The 23125-nt window shown below is 42.1% G+C and overlaps 1 protein-coding gene across 2 annotated transcripts in view; it reads left to right on the top strand.

Annotated features, from left to right (window-relative positions):
* Positions 1 to 23125, top strand: part of PTPRT (protein tyrosine phosphatase receptor type T) — a 917718-nt gene that overhangs the window by 702811 nt on the left and 191782 nt on the right. For both annotated transcript variants that reach the window (XM_054697687.1, XM_054697683.1), the window contains exons 10-11: positions 1399 to 1600; positions 3195 to 3297. In XM_054697687.1, the coding sequence (XP_054553662.1) occupies positions 1399 to 1600; positions 3195 to 3297 (305 nt within the window). The remainder of the gene's footprint in view (positions 1 to 1398; positions 1601 to 3194; positions 3298 to 23125) is intronic.

The raw sequence follows: 23125 nt of genomic DNA, 5'->3' as shown, positions 1-23125 counted from the left end.
TTAAAGACTGATTCCAATTAGTTTAAAATTCATTGAATTGTTTTGTGTATGTATATTATCCTCTAATAAAACAGTTTTAATGCAACAAACTAGATAAGGAAAAAATCCTACGCTTGCTGCTTTAACAGTTGTGTAATTTAGGAATGCAATACTCAAAGTAGGATGTAGGGGGCTGGTGCTAGGATGCCAAATGTTTTGTTACTTCCAGAGGAGGAAGAACGCAGAAATTGAGGGGGAACCCTTCAAAATGTCAACAGTGACTTGATGGGTGGGTGTGTCTCGTGGCAGAGTATAGACCAGCTTGGTTATTGCCATGCTCACATAATGAGCCATGCAATGCAATCTTTGGATTATGCTGGGTCTGCAGTGGGTTGGGAAACACAACCCTGTTTCTCATCATTATAAATAGTTTGAAAAGCACTGATTTAATGCAAGTTGCTTGCAGTTGAACCTTAGTTTCTCTACCATGAAAATAACTGTCCTGCTATCCCAAGATTTGGAGGAAAGACTAGCAATTAATGCATGAGCCATCAGACAACAAATGCCCTTCATGTGGAGTAGGGGAGCCATGGGCTGCATTCATAACCAGCCTTCTAAATAATTCCTTTTTTAAAGATTTATTTATTTATGCATATAAGAACTGAAGTGTAAGCCAGAGGTGCAGGGAAGTGAGAGGATTCGCCAGAGGCAGAGTGGGGAACAGAACAGGCAGACTGAAATACACTGCTGAGGGGAGCAGTGGGCAAGACAGGAGAGGTCTGCTGTGCCATGTGGGTAGCTCCCTGGCCGGAGATCGTACTTGCGCTGCAGTGGCTGCCGATAGCTTCATAGTGCAGATGCTTAACCCCTTATGCCACCAGGGAGGCCCCTAAATAATTCTTACTGAAATGGTACCCTTGGGTGCTGCTCTACAAAGACACTGGCCAGCATAGTAGTCACTAGCCACACTGGGTTGTTACACTTTTGGATAGTGACTGACTTGAGAAGAGATGTGCTATAAGGGTGAAATGCATAAGAGATTTCTCTTAACATGAATAATATAATATGAAACTTCTCATCCATTTTTTTTTGTTGTTGAGCATACATTGAAAAAATATTTTACATATTTGGGGTTTAATAAGATATTAAAATTAATTTTACTTATTTCTTTCAATGTGACTACTAGAAACTTGAAAAGTCTGGCTATGGCTCAAATTGTGCTTCTATTGCACACTGATGCCCCAGGGCATCAGCAGTTGAATCCTGGAGGTTGGGATCATGTGTAAGGTACACAGCAGAAGCAGAACTTGCTGGTTGAGCTCACATGCCCTCTGTCATGTGCCTCCCCATGTGTCCCCCAATGAGCTTCATCCAGCCCCCTGGGTAAGGTAACTACTACTTTGTTGTCTTGTTCTGCAGATCAACTACAAGGCTGTTGGCTCCCTGGACCCAAGTGCCGATCTGTCCAGCCAGAGGGGGAAAGTGTTCAAACTCCGGAATGAAACCCACCACCTCTTTGTGGGTCTGTACCCAGGGACCACCTACTCCTTCACCATCAAGGCCAGCACAGCAAAGGGCTTTGGACCCCCCGTCACCACTAGGATTGCCACCAAAATTTCAGGTATCTCTCTAAAAAGTGCAAAAGAAGAGGGTATTTTTGTTACCTCCCATTCCTATTTTTCCTGGAAGTGAAGAAGGCAAAGGCAGTTGTCACGGTGTGGTGCTGAGCAATTAGGGTGAGGTGGGCCCAGGGATATTACTCTTGTAGCCTCTTGAAGAAGGCCTAACCCATGAATTTCCTAAAGTGTAAAAAATACCTTAATTAAACTAAACCAGAGACAGTTGCATTAAGTAGTGTAATTTTTTCATGCAAATTGATTTTTAAAAATGTGATTTATTTTAGTGAATATTCCTCTTGGCAGTGCAAGGCACAGCACAGTCTCATTAAGTGTCTGATGAATGAACAAATGGATGTTACTGAACCATGTCATTCCAAAATTTTACCTATTATCACCAGTAGAACCCTCTCCACAATCCACTTCAACATCAAGACAGAATTATTTCAGAACCCTTTTAAAAATTTATATATTTTTGGAAACCTGTGTGATTCTGGTCTGCATACATACATATTTGCATATATACTCATGATGATATTTGTAGCTTAATGTTTTCATTTGTCCTGATACCGTAAACATTCCCCATGCTTTCATTATATTACTTTCATTATAATGTTCTGTCAAGGGGTTGGATGTAATTTAATTAAACATCCCCTTGTGGTTGGATATATTTGGTGCTTCTATGTTCTCAGAAGATAATGCTTCAATAAACAATGTTATAGAATAAAGTTTGATTCTTTACTTTGGATTATAACTTTAGGCTTAAATTCCAGAATTGAAATATTGAATTAAAATGGATGTGGATTTTAATAACTCCCAGTATTCAATGGCTCAAATGGTTCTAGTGACCTTCCCCAGTGATAAGATTAAGACACACTGCTATCCCAGTCCACTGGGGATGAGAGAAGGGAGGGTCTCATGAAAAAAGAAAAAAAGAAAAACAAAAGAGGACCTAGTTCATCACTGCTCTAACTGGACATTGACATGTGCTTGCCACGGTTGACTCAGCATCCACAGCTTTAAGTACTTAAAGCTATGTTTTCTTTGTTGATTCAGTGGGTATGGAACTTTTTGATTCATGAGGGTTTCTGGCCTCGTTTGCTGCAGCTCTCCTGCACAGAGAAAGAGCCCGTGGGTGGGTGGGAAGTCAGGGTCTCCTTCGCTGGAAGTCTAGAATGTCATGTGATGCTCACCTCCCCTTCCCCAAGCCCCCTCTTCCTAGCCATCTTTTTTTTTTTTAATATTTACTTATGCATACAAAAGCTGGGGTATAGGCCAGAGGTGTGGGGGGTGAAAGGATTCACCAGAGACAGAGTGGGGAGCAGAACAGGCAGCTCTCCTGAAATGCACTGCTGAGGGGAGCAGCAGGCAAGTCAGGAGAGGTCTGCTGCGCCATGTGGGTTTCTCCCTGGTCAGGGATTGAACTCGTGCTGTAGTGGCTGTGGACAGCTTCAAGTGCTGCATCTTAACCCCTTGCACCAGCAGGGAGGCTGCTCCTAGGCATCTTGAGTGTCTTCAGGGGAGGATGCCATCAGGGGAGGTGGTGAGTGGGTTTGGGGCCTGCGCTGAGCTCACTTTCTCTCTTTGTCCCGTGCTCAGCTCCATCGATGCCTGAATATGACACAGACACCCCGCTGAATGAAACCGACACGACCATCACGGTAATGCTGAAGCCTGCTCAGTCGCGGGGAGCCCCCGTCAGGTAAGGAGGGTTCGTCACTTGGAATGTGCAGTTTTCCTTCTCTGCACTGTCCTGCCTCCAGTTGAATCAGGCCTCTGGCAATGCCACAGGCGACACTGGCCAGGAGTAGGGCTTCCTGAAAGGAGGTTGAGCAGCTCTAAGCCTGGTGCAGAGAAGCCATTGAGCCAGGGGCCTCATGGGATATTAGGACTGGTTCAGAGGGAACATGGTGACGGTGACCTGAACAGAGCAAGGGAGAAACTTCTGGAACACACCTAGGGCATATTTATTTGGTGGGGTTGGAGGTCTAGAAATGGTCTTCTGGCAAGGTCACCTTTACAGAGTAGATTTAGTCCAGCTGCTCACAGTCATCTGGCTGCTGAGGGGCAACAGAAAGGGTAACTCATGGAAGCCAGCAGAATCAAATGAGAGTAATTATCACCATGTTTTAATGGACAAATACTATGTTCCAAGAATGTGACTTCAAATAACCAGTGAGTAGCAATATCATCTCTTTGTTTGAGGAAACTAAACATTAAGGTCACACAACCAACCAGCCACGGGTCTTCTGAGCAGCCCAAACCAATGTTCTTGGGAAGTCTTTTCAGTTCCCATAAAGAGAAAACCCCTCGCATGTTCCCACGGAGCCCACATAATCTTAATTTGCATATCTGTTTAATAAGCTTAAGCAGCCAAAGATGACAGTAGATTCGAAGGTGAGAATGGAAATGCCCCAGTAGCAGTGAGAGATGACAGTTGACAAGGAGCAAAAAGTAGGACAACTCTATAAAACAGACACAAGAATTCCAGAAACAAGGCAGTCTGATGCCCCAGCCCCTCACAGTCATGGCATTCAGCACGTGTTCCTGCTCTCCCACCCCGCCACCAAATATGACATTTGGTCCATGTCTTCAGGTCAAAAGCCTGCTAGCTTCCACTTAATGAGCTCGTCCCTGCTGTGTGCCTGTCACTGTACATAAACTCGCTGTACCCTCACAGCATTACAATAATAGTCTCCCCATTTTGCATATATAGAAACTGAGATAAACAGAAGCTAATTGAGTTGACCCAGGCCCCGAAATAAGGAAGCGGTACAGGCAGAATTTAAACTCAGTCAGCTGACCTTACACCAACCCTCATTTCATCAGACCACACCACCTCCCTAGGAGAAAGTTGTGTGTGATATATTTGGGTGACATTTCCATTGGAAAAAAGATTTAAACAAATGTCACTGCTCAGAGGGGCAAGGCTTGGTGTCTAGAAATGTCTGGCTGCTTTTCTTCCCAGACTCTGGATCACTGATGGAGGATATACACTCAGTGTCTGGAATTATTTTCAGGCTGCTGCTTGGACATTTGCCAAGAAGGGGAAGGGAATAACCAATGTCACCCAAACAATGCTTTCAGGACAACTGCAATGACAGTGGCAATGTCAATAGATCTCAGCTACTTCCACCCTTTTCCATCTTGAATTCTGGATGCTGGTTTGGGAAATATGGAATATTAGATCATTTGACAAATATTTATTGAGCACTTGCTATGCTTGAGAAACTAGCGAGGCAATGGAGAAATAGCAGGAAACAAGAGACTCTCCGGTCCTTTTGAGGCTTATCATCCAGGAATTGCTCATGTGGGTGGGGCAGGGAGGTTGGCAAAATAATGAAACTGGCAAAGTAAGATAGTAAGGACAGTGACTGTATTGATTGAGAGAAGGATTGGCTGATTAGAGAGAAACTGAGTACAACCTCGGGTCAATGTGGAGTCCTGGGGGAAGCAGGACCACTATGAGGTCACCAAGGCACATTATAGTGGCAGGGCACAGATTGCTCAGCAGGTGACCCAGGAATTGGGTCAAGCATGTCTGGGATCCTACTTTTTTAGTTGATAGTTCCTTACCTACCTTTGTATCATCTGGTCGTCACGCAGCCAGAGCATAAGCTCACTGGGAAATACCATCTGCTTCAGCAGAGGGAGGTGAAGTCCCAAGGTCATGGGATTTGTTACATGCACCCAAAACATGGACCTAGCTTCCTCCCTCTGAGTTTATTGTGCCCCAGGAGGCTCTGAGTTCCCCATGCCTGAATTATCCAGTGATGACTGGGTCACCTTCACATGGGGATGCTATGGAGTAAACCTCCATCAGTTAGGGACTGAGGAATAGACAAGACAATATCTCAGGGGCCCTCCAGCTCTGGATTGTGTGGGTCCAGCCTGTGGCATGTGGACCCAGCACCTCTCTCTCTGAGGGGAACTGCCCATTCTCAAACAGGTTCAGACTCTTCTTAAGCCTCTGTCTCCAGATCCTCTCAGGTAAGCTGTGCTCAGGCTCTGGCTGAGCCCAGTTCCGGCATCTACTCCACCCCTTGCTGCCCCTTTGAAGCCCTGTAGGTGTGATTCAGTCTGTGTGTCCAGAGAGGCCAGGAGGGAATGTCGCTTTGTGGGGCTCCTGTACCCTCATCCCTCCAGCCAAACCACCTCGGCAGCTTGGCCTATTTTTCTAAGACTCCACAATGGAGATTTATTGCTTTTGCATTGCTTTCCCCAGGCCTTCAAAGATTTATTGGTTTTTAAGTGACAGAATCCCAGAATTGCTTAAAAGATCAATCAAATAGTGACTAGAATCTAATATTCAGCTCCGACTCAAACACGCCGAGGCTTCTTCCCCACGCCCCACCTGTCACGCTGATGTATCTGTAGTAACCTTCATCAGAAAGTAACTTGACTGTGAATTAATCTCCACGATGCAGTCCCTGAAGGGAGGCTGGGGGCAGAACCCCCGACCCCACAGCAGACCTTCATTGGGGTCCCCAGCTGGCTTCCTTGGAGACGTCCTTTTCTCCTGCTCCTCGCTTCCATCCGGTCACCGGGACTTGTCCACCCAACTGAAGATTAGCTCCTCCTTCTCCCCCCCTGACACTCTTCACCCTGCTCCCCTCACCTGTGGGGGCAGCTTGCTGCTTTGCCTGTCATAAGTTTCCTCCAGTTCATCCCCCACTGAGCCACTGCAGTGGCCCTTCAGAAGCACAAATTGGATCCAGTTATGTTCCCTGCTTAAAATTCTTAAATGGATCACTGATTTTCTACCACATTAAGTTCCAGCTTCTTAGCATGGAATTCAAAGCCTATCAGAATCTGGCCTTCACCTTCGTTTCTGGCTTTATTTCCTCTCACCCTGCCCTCCTTTACCTGGTTTGACTCGGTAGTGCCCTAGTGTGTCCTTCATCATTCTTGTTTGAAATTTCAATTGTGTGATGCTTTTCTGTGTGTTTTTCCTCTGGTTTTGATCCTCGCCTGCCCCTCGGTAGATTGTGAGAAATCAGGAGGACTGATACTCATGGGTTCCCTTTCTCAGGGGTGGCAGGTAACATTTAATAGGTACTCAAGAAATTAACAAGACCATAACAATTAATTAACCTGCTCACACCTGGTAGATGCCAAGTACCAGGACTGTAGCCATACACTTGTGCTGCTCCCGGTCCTAAGCACACCCTCCTATGGACTTCCTACAGAGATGGAACTGTCTTCTATCTAGCTGTGCTGTCATTATGGTCACCACGAAGCGCATGTGGCTGTTGAGTACTTGGAATATGACTACTGCAACTGAGAACCTACATTTTCTTATTTTTTTAAAAATTATAAAGCTACACATCTCATGGCTACAATTTTCAACAGCGCAGGTCTATAAAGATGAAAAGTAAGAGAAAAAGTACTGATGAGCCCGTGTGCCTGGTCAGAGATTCCAATGAGACTTCAGTGCAGAGGCATCCATCATTAGCCACATCCATCATTAGGTATGGGGAGGACTTCCTGGAGGCAGTGTCTCCTGATCTGAGAATTGCTGCATGAGGGGAGTTTGATAGTGGAAAAGGAAAGAATGTGACCCAGGAGGAAGCAGCCCAGACAGGAGCCTAGGCTGGGAAGGTGTAGTGTGCTTAGGGGATCACAGGGGCCTGGGGCAGAAAAATGGGAAGAGGGGCAAAGGATCAGGCAAAGCAGGCCTTCCCTCTGGGTTTGGACTTGGTCCTGCGGGGCGGTGGGCGCAGGACATTTGTCAGGCAGATGTCCAATATATTGTCCTTGTCTGAGTGGCCAGCCCTCGACTCTGCCACTCTCTCTGCCAAGCATGACCATCTCCACATCTCTAGCATCCAGTCCTGATCTGCTGCACCTGGGGCCATTTCCTGTCCAGTCATAAAACAAATGCATCAGCTCACTGCCGCTGTGCACTGGCCACTCTGTCAGGGACTTAAATATTCACTCTCTCCCAGTTTGTGACCTCCTTGAGGGCAGGAACTGCATCCCAGCAGTGGTACCTGACTGAGAACTGAGAGTTTTTAAGCTCTTTCTGTGACAGTTGACTTTCTGGTTAGATATCCTGGAAGACCAGAGGCTCCTGGAATGAGATCCAACCTTATCCTATTGACTCACTGGGTGACCTTGGGTCAGTTAATTTCTCTAAATCTCAAGCTGCTGATAAAATGGCAACACCCATGTCACAGATTGCTTTGAAGGTCAAGTACACTAATGTGTGTAAAGTGCAAATGGTCTTCACTCAGCTTGTTCTTTGGGTTAGCCATGCTGTTGAGATAAGACACAGCTCCCTGCCCAGGACAGCCATGGAGAGGATTACGTTCTGAGCCCTGCTGTAAGCTGATGTCTGTTTGCTAGGTCTCCCCTACGAACGTGGACGATCCACTGCCTGCTATGTGCTGTCTAGCGGTTCACACGTCAGGGAACACACAGTTATCTCCAAGGGCTTTACAAAATCCTCAAAACAATATCACCTTAGAAATGGATCTCAGATGTGAGCCAAATCAAGCAAACAGGGCTAGCTAGGGTGTCTCAACTTCTGAAAGGCTGGCAAACCCCAGGCTAAAGGTTGGGGCTTGGGGGAGATGCCACTTGATATTGTGAAATGAAAGAGAACCAAATCCAAAGCCATCTAGAGAAGGGTATGGGGGCACACATGAGCTTCCTTAACTGACACTGGGGATGAAAGGGGGCAGATGCTCAACAGTGCACGCTTTTTGTTGTTTTTTGTTCTCCATCTCAGTGTTTCTTATAAGAAGGGGATCGACCAGACCCAGGCTGGGGAGTCAGGAGATGCTAATGTTAGAGGACCTGTAAGGATGCCAGCAGGATGGCAGCAGGGAGAAAATGCTAGGGAGGCCATGCATGATGAGGTTGGATGTGAAAGGGCTGGATAACACAGGACTTGTTTAGCACCAGTAAGGAGTTCTTACCAAAAGCAATGAGGAGTCAAAAAAAAAAAAAAGTTGTAAGCAAATGAACAATAGGATCCATCTTTTAAAAAGGTCTTTCTGAGAAAAAGAAAAATACCGGATGGTCTCACTCATAGCAGGAATCTAGAAAACTTAAATAAGGGACCAGGAAAATGAATAACTATAAGAAAGTGAAAATCAAAATCAACAAAAAACTATGAACCAGAGACACTTTTTGGGGGTGGGGGGTGGGAGGGGAGGGATTGGGGTCAGAATGGGGGGGGGTGCAATTGTATGGGGAATATAAAAATAAAATTTATTTTTTTTAAAAAAAAAGGTCTTTCTGCCATCAAGAGGGGTCAGATAGACTTACTGTAGGGAGATGGTTACATTTTTCCAGATGAGAAGTGAAGGAGAAATGAGTTGGTGTAGTTGTGGCAATGGAGATAAAACTTCAAAGAGATACAATGAGCAAGCTCTGGGGTGGCTTCTCTATGGGGCGAGCAGGTGGATGTGAAGGAAAAGACAGTATCCAGGGTGACTCCAAGGCTGTAGTTTGGCAGGTGGGATGGAGGATAGGTCTTTCTCTGAGCCAAGGAATGCTGAGGAAGAGACAAGTCTACAAGGACATCTAATTCAGGAGCGGTCACAGCAGTGAAGGTGTCCTGGCCATGGAGCGAGGGCAGCGCAAGGACAGCCTGGAACCTGAGGTGTGGTCAGGTGCATGCCGGGACCTCTGAAGAGCCTTCTCTGGTGTCCATCGGGACGTGTGACCTGCTGTCAGGGGCTGCTTGACGCACAGTGCACAGAGTGCAGTACCAGCTTGCAGAGCCCGGAGTATTATGAGACTCAACCCGCAGAGACAGTGAAATGTATGATGGTTTCTAAAGGTCATGGTGAGTGTTGTTCTCTTCCTGCTGAGAAGCCACGGTAGCTTTGCACTTGACAGGTGCAGCTAGGTAAGATGCTAGATTCCTAAAGACCCAGTGTTTAGCTATAGTCCAATTTGGAGATCCCTTCTTTTAAAGAAAGAAAAATGTTATTGGTAAGAAAAGGAAGCAATTGCTAGTTTTCCTCCGGGATGCCTTTAATAATTGTGAAGCCCAGAGCAGGAGCGCGTGAAACAGCCAGAGAGTTATGCCAGCGTGCGGGGCTACAGCAAGCAAGATCAGCATCATGACCATCTGATTCTCAGGTTTCAGCATTGCACGATGTCTGGCTGGAAGGGGAAATGGAAATAAAGGGGAACTTATCGACAGGGGCCAGCCTGACGAGTTCTTGAGTCCCTGTGTTCATCAGGAGAGAGGAGAAGCTGCAGTTACGTTAAAATGTTCTTTCTCTAGACATCATCTGTTTCACTTAGTTCCTAGCTCTCGAGGCCACCTTTTCTGGAGGCTGCAGGTGAAAGGTGCTGTCTGTCCCACTTTGGTGTGGGGGAACGGGCCAGAGGCACTCCCGCATAAACTAAGATTTGACTCTTCAAGAAAAACCTGGTGTAGCCAAGCCTCCTGGCATGCTGGGGCTTCAGCACACCCACTTAGGAAAGAAGGGGAGCCAGGTACAAGATCCCAGCCAGACACAAGAAGACACAACCAGACGTGAGGAATGATGTGATGAATGCACATCCCCGTGGGGCTGTCCCACAACCTAAACATGCAATTATGGAGGCATGTAACTATGGTTACAGGGACATGTAACTACACCCGTGAAACGACCCAAGGAACAGGGTGGGTATGGTGAGTCTAGCCCAGAGCTGCCGTCAGAGGATCGCGTGGGAAAGCAAAAGGAAAGCAGGATGACACTCAGATAATCTTGTGGGTTTGCATTCACTCGGCACACCTTAATTGCACTGCGGGTCTCCTTTCCTAAGCTCCCCAATGCCCCAGCCTACCAGGAGTTGTCTCTACTGTGGAAGGAGTCTGTATTATATTCCTTAGGCTCAAACCAAAGAGGAAAAGCAGGTGTTTTGGAAAGAATATTTTAAATGGAGCAAGAGCAGTTGCTGGAACATGAAGAATGAGTGTTCTATTTTGGACTGTCTGCCATCTGGAGACATGGAGACAGAGACTGTTTGGCAGGAGGGAAGGGAGAGTGTGGTTGTCATGTTCACCTCCTACCATAGAGACTATTTAAATTCCAAAAGACTGGCCTGCTGGAGAGGCATCTGAGCAGGGTTATCGATTTGGCAATCACTAGCGCCCAGGTAGTATTGAAGCCTGGGAGGTGTGGGTGACCCTAACCTGAGAGAGTGCATAAATGCCCAGGAGCAAGACAGAGCTCAGTGAAACACCATTAAGAAACCATGCAGATGGAGAAGACTGACCAAGGAGGCAGAAAGGACACCAGGATGTTGATAAAACACAAAAGCCAAAGGAAGAATATTTTTTTAAGACAGTGATGAGCAGTGATGGTCAATATTTTGTCATTTAACTTTCTCTAAGAGATCCCCCAGCTCTTAAGGTACAAAAGAAGAAAGGTACAGGACAGTTGTTCCAGAACCATAGGAAAAGGAAAATGATGATATCAACAAAAGTGCTTGAAATGGGATTCGTTAAATAAAAGAAAGAAATGGTATGAACATACATGTGCAGGTAACAGAGGATCCCCTCCATTCTGTTCAGAATCAGTGTAGAGAATACATACAGGGAGAAGCTGGAGGGACAGAAAGCGATATTCGGAGGAAGATGGTCAAAGTTTAGGTTTCAGGAACGGAACTCTGCTGTGGGGTAATAACATGACCCCTGGTGTGACTGTGTTGGCAATGAGGGTGGATGGATGATAATGGATTCAAGTTGAAGGTCGTTGAAGCCAAGCATTTCATTGAACAAAGAGGTCAGGCTGTGGCTGGAAGGGCTGTCTAAGCAGATGTGGTTCTTTTATGCTAATCTCCTCACTTGGGGGAACTGGTAAAATCCTTTGCAAGAACAATAGTGACTCTGCAAGATGCCTCCTCCTGGCTCTCACTTTTTCTCTAACTTTTTCTGCTGACTTCTACTTCTCTGTTCTGAGCCTGGTGACAGTTTGCATCACTGCTCTGTCTCAGATCTTGCACAGCTATAACTGATGGCTCTCAGTCTCTCTGTCTGCGACTGCCCAAAGGTCAGACTCCAGCCAGCCTCCATCAAGTGCATTTTTATAGCCTGATCTATTGATGCTCATCTGAGCTAGTGCATGGATGTGCCATGTTAGAATCCAAGGAGTTTTTCTCTCATCCAAAAAGCATCCTGCACAGTACCTGCCCCTGCTACCTATTGCTGCCCAGAGAATCGCCTCCTCTCGACAACAGTGAGAGAGGTGAGACCAAAGCCTGGATTTGAGTAGGGAAAAAACACCTTAAAGATCTCTGCCACTAGCCAAAAGAAATGTGTGCTTACTCCCTTTCAGAACAATCCATCTGTGTGTGTGTGTGTGTCTAGCTGCAGGGGTTTTCTGTTTAACATTTCCCCTTTGGATGTAGCTCCACTAAACAATTTATAAAGATAATACATGCAAAAAGTAAAGATTCCTGTATAGGACAGGGGATAGCAACCCAGAAACACAAGATGACCCAAGGGCAAGACTCTAGATCTGTCCTGCACTACATGGGCGATTTGAATTAAATTAAAACTTCATTACCTGACCTCTCCTCATTTCAAGTACTCAGTAACCACACCAGTGGCCTCCACACTGAATAGCATTTCCATCATCACAGAAAATTTCATCTTACTACATTGCCTTGGACATTAGGAGGGCTGGTGAGGCAATCCCAGCTCATCGTGTTTGGTTTCAAAGAGGCTTTTAATGCAAAGGTAAAGGCTGGGGAAAGGTCATGTAAAATAAGAAACATAATGGGGGCTAGGACATAGGCATAAAACACAAGCCCCCAAAATCAGAAATGGGATCTGTGGCTGGACTGACTTTCTGCTGAGACCCTGCCCTACTGAACTAGATTTCCCAGATTCCACTGCATCATCTTTGCTGTAGATGAAGTCTGGGGAATGGTCTAGATCCAGAGATTTCAAGCTTTATAGAATGTCAGCATCACCCGGAGAGCTCATGAGTGTGTAGATTCCTGCCTATCCCCATGGATCATGGAGGAGAAGGCGAAGCTGAGAATATGCATTTTATTTTTTGTTTTTTTGGTTTTTTGTGTTTTTGTGTTTTTTTAATTTAAATATTTTATTTTGTATAATTACATCTTTTTTCATCTTTGCACAATGTGTGCATTTTCATTTTGGTTATATTCCCCAGACAACTGCACCCCACCCCCCTTTTTTTGACTCTAGTCCTTCCTTTCCCTGCCCCTCCCTCCCCCACCCCCCTAGTGTGTCTCTGGTTTATAGTTGCTTGTTGATTTTGATTTTTACTTTGTATTGATCAGTCTTTTTCCTGGTCTCTTATTTAGGGTTTCTAAATTCCTGCTATGAGTGAGACCATCCGGTATTTTTCTTTTTCTCAGCAATCAAAAAAGATAAACATATGCAGTTTGCAGCAACATGGATGGAGCTAGAAGGGATCATGCTCAGCGAAATAAGTCAAAAAGAAAAAGAATATGCATTTTAAACAAGCCCCTGGGTGATGATGATCAGCTGCCCCTGAACCACAGGTGGCCTCAGATGTGCAGACAGGAACTGCACAGGAACCAAGTGTTTTCAGCCCGTGGTGCCAATATTGCTCATTCTCATGATATGGGGATGCAAAATTGTTCTGCATTTTGCTGTGAAGTTGCCCCTGTTGATTCTACAGCTTTTGGAACTCCTGTGCCTCCTTTGGTGTGTGTTTCAGCTTGAGAATAATCAGTTTTAGCTCATGAGAACTGAGCAAGGATTTCTGCCAGTTTCTCTAGCTCTGTCCACGTGGGGGCTAAAACACAACCCTACTTCCTTCTGATGGTGACAATAACTGGTGTCTGAAATAGTCATGGCTGGTGCTGCGTGCTGATAACATATCTGAATCTATCACTTGTATGCAGATATAGGGTCTTAGGTAGAAGATGGATGTTTGGTGAGACTGAACATCAGGATATGAACAAATCTGTATTCTTTTGTGGAAGGCTGGGAGCAGCCTGGGAGAAACAAATCCATTTCCAACTTTCACTCTATAAAAAGTTCCATATTTTCTTAGATCAGACAAAATATATCAAGTGCCAAAATGCTGCAGCAATATGGGTGCGTCACTCAGCTGAGTTGGAATCTATGCATTGTCCCCTCGGGCCAGTTTTGATTATGTTCTTTTTCCTTTTATTGCAGTCAGCAAATCTGAATTTGCTATTGTGGGGAGAGCAGGAAGAAGAGGGGGGAAAAATGAAGGTTTTTAACCTTCAGAAAGTTCAGAGGTTCAGTCTGAATAAGCACAAAAACTTTCTGTGTGCCTCTGAATTCCTTGAATTTGCAGAACTGCTTAGAATCCCCAGAGAACTACCTTGCACACAGGATTCAGATCCTGCTTTGTAGCTAAAAGGGAGAGCTGGAATTACGAGAGAGGAGCAGAGTTAGAGAAAGTGGGAACAGAAATCAATGTAAAAAAAAAAGGAGTTTGGTCCCAATCCAGGCTAAGTTTCAGCTTATTGTTCAGTTCCTTCAATTCAAAGCCATCTGCTTCCCACGGTTCTCAGATAAAGTCTCCCCTGCCAGGACACCCTGTTCCTGCTTAATTGAAATTAGTTTCCAAGAATAGTTGTCCAAAGCAGTTTTCTGTGGTAGGAATGTTTTGAAAGTCACAATAGCTGAAGCTTTGGGATGCAGATGTCTACACGTGAGCCAGATGTTCCAAGGCATCCCATGGTCTACAACAGCCTTCATATTTCTTCCCAAGCCAGGAGTTCTCTCATTGGCCTCTGCAAGTCACAAATGGCTCCTTTGAAACTGGCACCATCTCTCCATCAGGGACCTGTAATACTGCAAGTGTGAAGGGAAACAATCACTTCCATTCAGGTTTAGAGCAATGTGTTTCCCAGGCTTAATTATACCACAGGTATATAAATTACAGAAACATGTTAATGCTCCCATGATTAAAATTATAGAGTGCCTAATTGAAAAAGCATAAACTGAATTGAAGAATTCCTAATTATAGTTTGCTGGGAGGTGTTAATTTCCTCTATAACGAATGCATAATTTCTTGGAACCTAAAAAGGTGGTCTCTTGCATCAGCACGTAGGCTGCAGGCAGTGGGGATCAGGTTGTCATCTTTCAGTTCAGGAAATCCACAAGGGAGAAAGCTGACAAGGTTCAGTGGAGGGACTTTGGAAGAGAGCTTGGGAGGGAGGTGGAACTTGCCACCTAGTGGGCATCTTGGGACCACGGACCTTAGATTAGGAATCCTTGGAAAACTTTCTGCACCTGTTTTTCTTTTTCCTATATACAATCTCAATATTTCGGCACCATCACAGGCTCAAATTTTGTGCCTGTGAGATAGTGGTTCTTAAGGTTTAGTCCTAGACCAACAATATTACTTGGGAATTTGCTAGAAATGCAGATTCCCACCCCCCTGCCCCCGCTCTCCCTGCCTGACCATCACCAAATCAGGAACTCTGTGGGAGGAGCTTGGCAGTCAGTGTTTTTTAAAGCCCTTGAACAGATTCCCATGCATGCTAGAGTTTGAGAAACACCAATGTAAGGAGTAGGTCCCAGACACTCAAAGTCACATCCAGTGAGTTTGTTGAGCCCCTACTCTGCATTAGAGCCTGTGCTTGGTGACTTCCCAAGCACCATTTCATTTTAGACTCATAACCTCCTGTTGACATAAAAGAAAATGATCCTTTTTCTCAGGTGAAGAAACTTGGATCCAGAGAAGCTGGCTTGCAGAGCTTATGTTATCTTTGAGAACTAGAGGCCCTCTCAGTCAGTTCTGATGGAGATTCAGGTGCATTACATTGTGATTTCACCCCCATTGTAATCACATGGTTTTTTATCAACATCTTGGTTGATTAGAGAATTTTCTAAGACACTCTTAAAGCTTAAGGTCAAGCTACTGCTGGGGATGACTTCCAGGGGACACATAACTTTGCTAATGCTGAGTCTGAGTGTAAACGAGGGAGGGGATCTAAGGACTTGTCATAACTGCTGTTAACAGCATAGATTCAAAGCATGCATCTTCCTGAGTAATGAAGTGAATGCTAAGAGGCCACAACTTCCCGATAGGGATTCCTGGACTACATGGTCATGTCCTTCTCCTCTCTTTGGATATGTTAGTTTTCTCAGGCTTCTGATTTCTATTTTAGACATACCAGTAACTTACTATGTGTGTGTGAGTGTGTCCGTGTATGTACATTTACATTTACATTTGTGTACAGTAGGTTTTAGCCAGTCTATCGCCACCTAAACATCTAAAACAATAGACATGTTCATTCTTTATAGGATTCTATCAAAAATTTAAGTAATGCTCAGCCATTCCCATATGGTTGAAAATTTGGGTCATTGCCACTTATGTTTTGTTATAAGTAACCTAACAATACACGTATTTATTCATGGTTTCCTTTTGGTATTGTATCTCTAAATAGGAAAATCCTCAGGAGTAGAATTACTGAAATGAATAAAATGGAACTAAAATGTATTGAGTGCCTATATTTATATGCCAGACACTGACAGTCAATTTATATAAATTAACCTTTTACATTCTTTAATTAAAAAATGCCCAAGTAACAAGTGCATATAGTCAGAAAATCAAATAGTCAAACCATACACAACCCCATCTTTTTCAACCCCCCAGTCCTGTGCCCCAGAGGCAACAGCTTTTTAATTCTTGGCCTTTTCTTCTGGGAAGTGGCAATATCACTACATTACAATAGTATGTGCTATTGTAAAGGTATTGATTACAGACATTATATATTTACTTCCTGCTATTACAGATGAGAATGTGCCTGTCTTAAATCATCCAGTGCCTTTCTCCCAGTGCCCCAATGTAGTTATACCACTATTTTTAGTTAAATAAACACACAGTGGCTAATTTTATAATTCTGTGAAAATCAGGTCACTTCAGAGCCAGTAGGAAACTACTTTTGTAGTGTATTATGTAACTAACTTAAAGCTTACTATGTGCTAGACACTATTTTAAGTCCTCTACATATATTAACTCAGTTTATTCTCATCAAAGCCCTATGAAGAACAAGCATTATCCCTATTTTAAGAAGAGCAAACTAAAACATTGAAGGTAACTTGCTTACCTTCAATGCATGCACTTAGTAAGTTCCTAGTCTGAGATTTGAATGCAGAAGTCTGTCTCCACAGTCTGAACTTTTAATCACTCTGCTCCCTCTGATTAGTCTATCTGCACTGTCCTTTTCTTTTTTAAAATTAATAATAGAGGGCCTCCCCGGTGGTGCAGCAGTTGAGTGCTGGGCTGCAAAGCTGCCCACAGCCTCTGCAGCACCAGTTCAATCCCCGGACGGCCGGTGAGGGTCCCACATGGCACGCAGACCTCTCCTGCCGCCCGCTGCTCCCCTCAGCAGTGTCTTTGGTCCATCTGCCTGCTCTGCTCCCCGCTCTGGCTCTGGTGAATTCTCTCACCCTCCCATGCTTCTGACTGTACCAAGTGCTTGTATAAAATAAATAAATAAATCTTTAAAAAATTAATAATATATTTTACAATTTTTCTGTTTTACTCAGGCAGTATTTTTATTAGACTATTCGTATACTTTTCCTTCCACAGAGCTCTACCATAGGTTTACTATTAAGTTCTCTTTTTTTCTTTATTTTTTGGTCTTTTTGTTCTATTTACTAAAATTATATAATCTTACCAGTTCCACCACAACTTCACCAAAATGGCTTTTTACATTGGGTTGTTGGAAAAGTCATGACACGTTTTTGTTGGAAAAACAGAAGAAATATTTAATTCTATATATTTAATCTGTTTCCAACAGCCCAATAATTTACATTTACTTTATTAATTTAATGGATTTTAAATGGAAGTTTATTATTTTGATTTTTCATCTTACTGGCAGGGCCCAATATTTTCCCATGCATTTTAATATGGCTGTCATTTATTTTATGAGTTGTCTTTTTAAAATAGTTTCTCCATTTACCTGTGCCAGGGCTCTCAGTCAGGGTTAATTTGTCTCCCCAGAGCCAATGTCTAAAGATATTTTCAGTGATTGCAACTTGGAGGTTGGGGGGTGGTTTGTTACTGGCATCTAATTAGTGAGTAGAGGCCAGAGATCTTGCTAAACATCCTACAATAGATAGTACAGCCTCCACAACAAAATTACCCAGCCCAAATGCTAATAGTGCTGAGATTGAGAAACCCTGACTTGTGAGGAACTTTCTGGTTCTTTTACTTTTATAGATGTATAATTAGATCAGAGGTTTGTAATCTTCTTGGTCTCAAGACCTTTTAATTTCTTAAAAAGTAATCAAGGTCCCAACAAGCTTTAATTCATATGGGTTTTGTCTATCAGTATTTTACTGGATTAAAAATAAAGCCACATTGAAAACAATTCACTTAAAAGTAATAGTAAACCAACTACATATTAATATAAATAACATATTTTCCAAAACAATAAAATTAGAAGAGGTGCATTGTCTCATATTTTTGCAAATATATACCTACTTTAGTAGAACATAGTTGGATTCTCATATCAATTCTATATATTTAATCTGTTGTCATGAATTGCTTTGATTGAAATATATAAAGGAAATCTAGCTTCATTGATATGTAAATGGAAAAAGGTGGAGTTGTAATAACCTTTGAGGTAATCATGGATCTTCCTTGATGCTACCCCAATACTTAGAGTGGTAGTTACCTAAAGTTTAGTGGCAATGAAACCATATCAATGAATTTTTACTATTCTGTTACATTAATAAATATGCCAATTTATGTTATACTTTGAATGGATATTTTATCCTTGCATAATTCTGTAGTATTATGCAATGAGCTTTTGAAAAACATTCACTAAATCAAAGATTTTCCAAATGATGACACATTTCATTATGTGATATCAAAATATTTTATTTGCTATTATCACCACCAATTTCATCAGTGAAGTTTTCAAGGATTGGGAACCTGTCAGTTCACAGTGATAGATAACAAGTTTTCCAAATTCTAATTTTCACTTAAAAACTCAATTATGAACAAATACTGTCTGTTTTCCTTAAAGTAACAGATATACTTCATTGATTTTAGAGAAAATGTTTACCAAATATCTAAGTGTTAATAAACACAACTTGTCCATCATTATCTAAGGGAAAAAATGGTGTTTTATTCAAAACAGGGCTAGTTTAGCATGCAACTCAAACAACCAGAATTTTTTTTCCTTAAGAAATTATAGTGCTTCAGGAATAGGAGATGTGATTTATATATACTTTTCACTGGGCCACATGAGTTTTTTAAAAGGCATGTATCTAAGGGCTAGGATTTTATGCAATTAATAATTTTTATTGACTCCTCATCAAGGACATTCTCAAGTCCCACTGGCATTTGTGCTTTTTATCCTGAGTGTGTGGTGGGGAGAATGACAGGATAGGTACCTCTACCTGGAATCACAGGAAGGCACCAGCAGTTTTGCCCACCACTGTATTTGCACTTGGTAAAACAGGCAAATGAAGTCAGTATACTGCCAAAATTGTTTGTTATAGAATCCCTTAAAGGGACTTGGGTGTCTCCAAGGGGCTCACAGATCACATTTTGAGAACTGCTAGATTACATGATTTACTTTGCCAGTGTTCTCTGTCTTACATCACAAATTCAGAGCAATGCTTCTGCAAGAGGGTCTCTGACAGTTGATATACATAAGAGTATCTTGGTGAGCTTGTACAGTTCTTATTTCTAAGCCCCACATCTAGACATTTGTAGTGGAGCTCTGGAATTCACAGGTAATGCTATTACTGGATTGGGTCCTGGCATAGGTAGTTCTCTATAAGAGTGATTTTCAGTGCAGTGTATTCCAGCAAACAACCTCATTGATGGGTTACATTTTCCCTAGGAAAAATGTTTTCATTGGCACTATAATTCTTCCATAATATTTATTTATCCTATCTGATACTAAAATGTCAGTTATTATGATTAATTTAATGGTTAATTAATCATCATTCCATTTACCTTTTTTGGAGCTTAGAAGGGCTTTTTGAGAGTAATTGATTTCAGATGGTCTATACGAAGTGCTCAGAATGTTTTTACCTGACACTTTCCTTTCCTTGAGCAAATGTCTTGCAAGTAGAGACATTCAAGGCACCTATTGATTACTCTTTTACAAACAGCCACTGTAGCATCTTCCTCTGTAAAAGCTTTATTATGGGTTTAATCACCAAATTTGGAGCCTAAATCCTATTGAAGCTTGCCTTATTCAACTTTACTTTTTTCTTTTTGCTCCTCATACCACAGAAGGTGACTTTGGAAAACAGCAATGACATTTCAGCTGAGAACTTGGCAGGAGGGTAAAGGGGTTGCTTCCCAGGATATCTGAGGAAGAAGGCAGCATTGGGAGTCCTGGAGTGAAGGAAACTGCCTGGCTCTCCAGTGGGGGACATAAAATGCTTTAGAATGTTTATTAAAAAACAAAACAAAACAAAACAGGAAGCTTGTTAGTTCCCTAAAGTGTTCTATTTCACTTTATTGCTTTTCAAAATTTAATGTGCAAATGAATTAACCTAGGCTCTTTTAAAATACAGATTCTGATTCCAGCCATCCAGAATGGCACCTGAGATTCCACATTTCCAACACATTCTTAGGCAGGGAGGAGGCTCAAGTCCCCACAATATTTGCTTCTGCAGGCTGTGTTGACACTGCTTGCTCCCAGCACTCTTTATTAGTTAAGTCTACATCAACTGTTTTAAAGTTCTTGCTTCCATGAGCCGTTGACATTAGGTCTGTGGATTCTTGATTGATTAAAATAGTACTTTGCAACAGGAACTTGGAAAAAACACTACTGAAGTTAGGTAGCGGTGGGGTATCGTTCCTAAAATCAAAAGTCCACATTACCCATCAAGTTAGAAGTGTGTTAGGCACAGACTGTGCCTTGTCACCGGTGTTTAGAAATCCATCCATCAATTAAAAATACTACATGTCATTGTAACCAACTGCATTAAAGTCATTTTCAAAGTTATGTTTCTAATTATCTTTGATCCTCCACACAATACTGAGATAGTTAATATAAGTACACATTTATTTTATAATTTTGCTTTACCTAAGTTAAATTTTTATTCAAGACAAAAATAATATGTTTAGATAGAAATGATAGAAAAATTTTAAAAATGGGAAAAGTTGTTGTCCACTATAATATATTAACACTTGGGGGTAGACCTTTTATTTTTCTTTAATATATTAAAAATTAGTTTGTACATAATTTTGGCCCTCCCTTACAATGTTGCATTCTACTTTTGCCACATACCGTAATAGCTGTTACCATTGCATGTTTATTGGGTACTTATTCTTCAAATAGCTAGCATATTTTCTCCACACCATTTACTGAATACTCCCTGCAGTACCACTGGCTTGTGATGCCACATGTGTGTGCATGTGTGTATGTGTTTGTACCCATGCATATGCATGTCCCAATATACTCTCAATTGCCTGTGCTTTTCCACCAGCTGTTTGTCCACGAATGCCCGTATCTGCACCATGCGTTTAAATTACAGCTTTGCAAAACTTTTCAATATGTAGCCCTACATGTTAATACAACCACTGCAGATACAGTGTTTTAACACAGTGTAAATTTCATTGGGGATTATTTAGAAAACAGGGTGTTAAATTTTATTGAAGTTGGACAATTATTCATATGATCCATATCAGTTTTCTACTTGAACTGATCTTATTTTTGCTAGATTTTCTGTCTGTTTACCTAAGGAAAGTAATCTGCTTATGGGGAAACTAGTTCAGTATGATATTTGAGGAATAATTTGCAACAATTTGAGATGCTTTCCCTTTATTTCTACTTTATGTAATTATTTGTATAACATGGGAATTATCAGTTCTTAAAAGATTGAAAGAACTCTTTGGAAAAGCCATCTGGCTCCACTGTTGTTTATTCTAATTTTCTTTTTATGGAATGCTTAATTAATTTATTGTCATTCTTTTTTGTTTAATAACAGAGGCTTTTCAGATTCTGAAAACAGGTTTGGTCCTATCCCACATGCTTTAAACATCACTGTTCTCATTGTAATAGTTTATAAAGGGTATGAAATTGTGATTTTGATTTCCTATTTGATATGAATTACCTAGGAAAGCTCTTATTGTCCCAAGTTGGAAGTTTGTATTTGTTTAGAATTTTAGTTTAATAATTTCTAGTGCTAGCTCATTCTGTGACAAGATGATACTATATACCTTTACTTATGCTGAGGCTTTATAGATTTTTGTGTATGCCCCTTGTCATTTTTATCCTCTGTAACTCATGTGATCTCTTAAATATTAAAATATTGCTTTCTTCTCTGTCATTTTCTGGGAGTAGCTTAACTAATTTGTTGTTTTTATTTTTGTATTCAGACATTTCACGTTTACACATAGACACATCTATCTTGTTTAAATCTTTTTTGTGTTGTTCTGTTGTTAAACTTAAAAAAGATTTTTCTCAATTAATACTGTTTTTCAAATTTCAAATCTACAGGATGTTGCAAGAATGTACAGTAAACATCTGTATGTCCTTCCTCCAGTTCTACTAGTCACAGACATTTGTCATATATACTTAATTGGAATTTTTCTTATCTCTTAAATAATACCTAGGTTAGTTGTAGTAATAATGATAACTCAAAACCTCTAGGGGAAAAGGTCCCCTATATAGCCACAGTGCAATCATCACATGCAGGAAAATGAAAATTTATCTAATATTAGGATATATTCTTTGACATTCAAATTTCCCCAATCATCACAATTAATTGTGCTTTAAGCTTTTACGAGACCCATCCAGGATCCAATAAAGGATCACACATTGCATCTGATTGCCCTGGACTTGCTAAAAAAATTTTTTTAAAGATTTATTTATTTATACAAGCACTGGGTACAGTCAGAAGCACAGGAGGGTGAGAGAATTCACCAGAGCCAGAGCTGAGAACAGGACAGGCAGACTGACGAAGTACACTGCTGAGGGGAGCAGCGGGTGGCAGGAGAGGTCTGCGTACCATGTGGGACCCTCGCCCAGTGGCTGGGGATCAAACCGGCACTGCAGAGGCTGCGGGCAACTTTGCAACCCAGCGCTCAACCGCTGCGCGGGGAGGCCCCTTTGCTAAAATTTTTCAATAAAAAAATAAATTTCTGAACCCTTGAAATAGGGCTTATCATATGTGGTTAGGTTTTAAATATGGTGTTTTTCTCATAATTATGAAATTTCCCCAACACTACTTATTGATAAATGTTCTCTTTTCCATTGATTTGTGTAGTTTTTATTTCTATATGTAAAATTCTCTCTCTCACTCATACACACACACATATACACACACACACATTTGTCTCATTTTCAATTAATCATACTCTGATATCCACAGCTTAATTATTTTAATATCCAGTAGTGGTTTTACACCCACATTCTTTTTTTTTTTAAGATTTATTTATTTAGGGCCTCCCTGGTGGCACAAGGGGTTGAGCGCAGCGCTGTGAAGCTGTCTGCAGCCTCTGTGGTGCGAGTTCGATCCCACATGGTGCAGCAGAACTCTCCTGACTCACCCGCTGCTCCCCTCAGCAGTGTACTTCAGTCTATCTGCCTGTTCTGTTCCCCACTGGGGTACAGGC

Source organism: Talpa occidentalis, unplaced genomic scaffold, assembly GCF_014898055.3.
Source record: "Talpa occidentalis isolate TD23 unplaced genomic scaffold, MPIMG_talOcc4v2.1 talOcc4.10, whole genome shotgun sequence".
Taxonomy (NCBI): Eukaryota; Metazoa; Chordata; class Mammalia; order Eulipotyphla; family Talpidae; genus Talpa; species Talpa occidentalis.
This window is presented reverse-complemented; position numbering and strand designations above follow the sequence as displayed.